Here is a 2,500-nt window from a genome sequence, read left to right as displayed (position 1 = left end):
GTTCACTACCAGATCCTGTCGCCGCACAGTGAGGGTGAGAATGCTTGCGATCTGGGGCAAAAAGGGAACTAAATCGAGAGAGGGAAAAAAAAAACATAGTCTAACTTTACTCACCCGCATATGCTGTCCATGGCACTATTTTAAGCTGTGATTTTCAAACTATGGGTCATTATCGCCATCACATAATTCTGAAGGGCAGACAAGTACCTGGATATGCCAAAAGTGGGTCATGGATTCCTGAAGTTTGAAAACCACTCGTTTAGAGCCAACGGGACAACTGTTCAAAGGGAGTCAAGAGCAGCACGTTAGGAAGCCAATACAGAACAATAACATTTCCCCATTTCCTCGTCCCATTCAAGGACTCTTCCGCCGGGCGATCATGCAGTCGGGGTCGGCGCTATGTCCGTGGGCGATGGGTGGAAACTTCAGGGACGTGGCGCTGTACACGGGGGCCCTAGCTGGCTGCCCCGCCTCCGACAGTCAGCAGCTACTGGAGTGCCTGCAGGACGCCGACGCAGAGGTTTTGGTCAGCGTCGTGTGGAAGCTCATGGTGAGTTTTTCTATTCAGAGTTTTATTTTTATCATTGTATGTATTTCTTCAGTAACTAATTCATTATTTACTGTATTACTGCATCACTATTTTACATTTATTATTTTCCTTACTATTTTTAACCAACAATATGCAGTAAAAATGTATGAATTAATATCTTCACAATACAAGAGATGTACTTAGCCTTTTTCGATTATATCTTTGTGAGAAATACATTTCGAAACCGGTCAAATACATAGATGTTCATTCTCATTCACACCTTTTCTACAACTGTGGCAATAAATACGGTTCAGTAATATACACTCAATATTTGTTTGTCAATTATTACGTAGCGATAATTGTCACGTAGTATGAGTAATTAACCATACTGATTCTTCCAGGCGTTTCACATCAACCCCATGATCTTGGGACCGCGCGTGGACAAGGATTTCGTCCCGGATAACCCTTATAGACTGGTGAAGGAGGGACGTCACCAGCACGTCGATGTCATTTCGGGGGTGACGGCGCACGAAGGAAGTCTCTTCTCTATAGGTAATTGCAGATTTAGCTTCAGATTCGAATTATGGGAGGTTTAGTGATGTGTGATGACGATGGGGCATCATATGATTTATGATTTAAAGGTAAAAGAAAACTTATGTGATGTGAGAATCTCGTGAACGGATAAATATGATAGTGTATATGCGAAGGAGGGATTATTTTTTTAAATATTTAAATATTAAGTTATTCGTTTTACAAAATCGTGTTCGAAATACTCTCTCGTTTTACCTATCTGAATGTACAATTAAGGAAGATATCCAGCTCTACATGTTCTGTGTTCATATCCCACATCTTTCGAGTACAGAGTGTTCTACAGATCCTTGTGTTTTTGTTTGCCTCCGTTTAAGCTTTCCCGAGAGACGAATGATAAACAAATCTCCCCCGAAGGTATATACAGAAATGAGGAGATTCTGGAGGACTTCAGAAAGAACTTCTCCGTCAAAGGACCCATCATGCTCGAGTTCAGAGAAGGGGACGTCGATCTGCTCGCCACCAGTGAAAAGATCTTCCGACACTACGCAGGCACAACGCATATCACCCTCTCTCATGCAGATGCAGTTAACGAGGTGAGTTGTGTTTTTGGAAAGTTATAGAAGGCGTAAGTAATCAATTACCTATATCGGTTATAGAATCACTAGATATCAAGGGAGAATAAAATGTAAGGGAAGGGGACTTGTTATTTCTTTCTTGTTTTTATTTCATGTATATGGTCGGCGTCATGATCCAACATCACTAGACGACAAGTAAACATAGAATGTTACAGACGGAAATCTAACAAGTGCTTACTTTGTTCACAGATGTTGGGTGATCGTCACTTCCGTCTGCCACACGACATCACCACTGATTACCTCGTCCACGGCAACACTTCGATCAATGTCTATACTTACAAATTCACACATCGAGGGGATTTTACAATGCCTATATTCCCGTCACTGCTCAGCGATAAGCTCTGTAAGTCGAATTCTTTATATTCAAGTGAAACAATAAATATCCTCTCAACAGCCAATCAAAATCAGTATTTGAATAACGACAGTAATACCACTTCCCTTAAATGCGATATTCCTATGTGTGGTTCTCAGGGGTGGGTCACGGACATGACATGGCGTACCACTTCTCCGGGTGGCTGCCTACTACCGACCCGTCTCCCGCAGACCAAAAGATGAGAGACATAATGGTGAAGCTGTGGGTCAACTTCGCCACCACTGGGTACTGGTTTTAAATCTTAGTTGCCTGGAAGTACTATGCTGGAAGTAAGGACTTTGGTGCAATTAGCTATTGACGTGTGTGAATAGAAGGCATGGGAAACATCTTCTTCTGAAGATAAATAGGTTCTACCTACCGTCACGTTCTAAAGAAAGGTTAATGATAACAAAAACAAAACAAAACAAACAAGACGGAGACATATTTTTTACA

The 2,500-nt window shown here is 41.8% G+C and overlaps 1 protein-coding gene across 1 annotated transcript in view; it reads left to right on the top strand.

The window, feature by feature from the left end:
• Positions 1–2,500, top strand: part of LOC125027212 (esterase E4-like) — a 9,529-nt gene that overhangs the window by 6,148 nt on the left and 881 nt on the right. Inside the window, exons 5-10 of the mRNA XM_047616153.1 lie at positions 1–34; positions 360–550; positions 931–1,081; positions 1,475–1,653; positions 1,885–2,038; positions 2,167–2,293. The exon at positions 1–34 is cut by the window's left edge and continues 152 nt beyond it. Of these exons, the coding sequence (XP_047472109.1) occupies positions 1–34; positions 360–550; positions 931–1,081; positions 1,475–1,653; positions 1,885–2,038; positions 2,167–2,293 (836 nt within the window). The remainder of the gene's footprint in view (positions 35–359; positions 551–930; positions 1,082–1,474; positions 1,654–1,884; positions 2,039–2,166; positions 2,294–2,500) is intronic.

This window comes from Penaeus chinensis, chromosome 7, assembly GCF_019202785.1.
Source record: "Penaeus chinensis breed Huanghai No. 1 chromosome 7, ASM1920278v2, whole genome shotgun sequence".
Taxonomy (NCBI): domain Eukaryota; kingdom Metazoa; phylum Arthropoda; class Malacostraca; order Decapoda; family Penaeidae; genus Penaeus; species Penaeus chinensis.
Note: the sequence above shows the minus strand (reverse complement) of the source record. Positions and strands in the feature narration are given on the sequence as shown.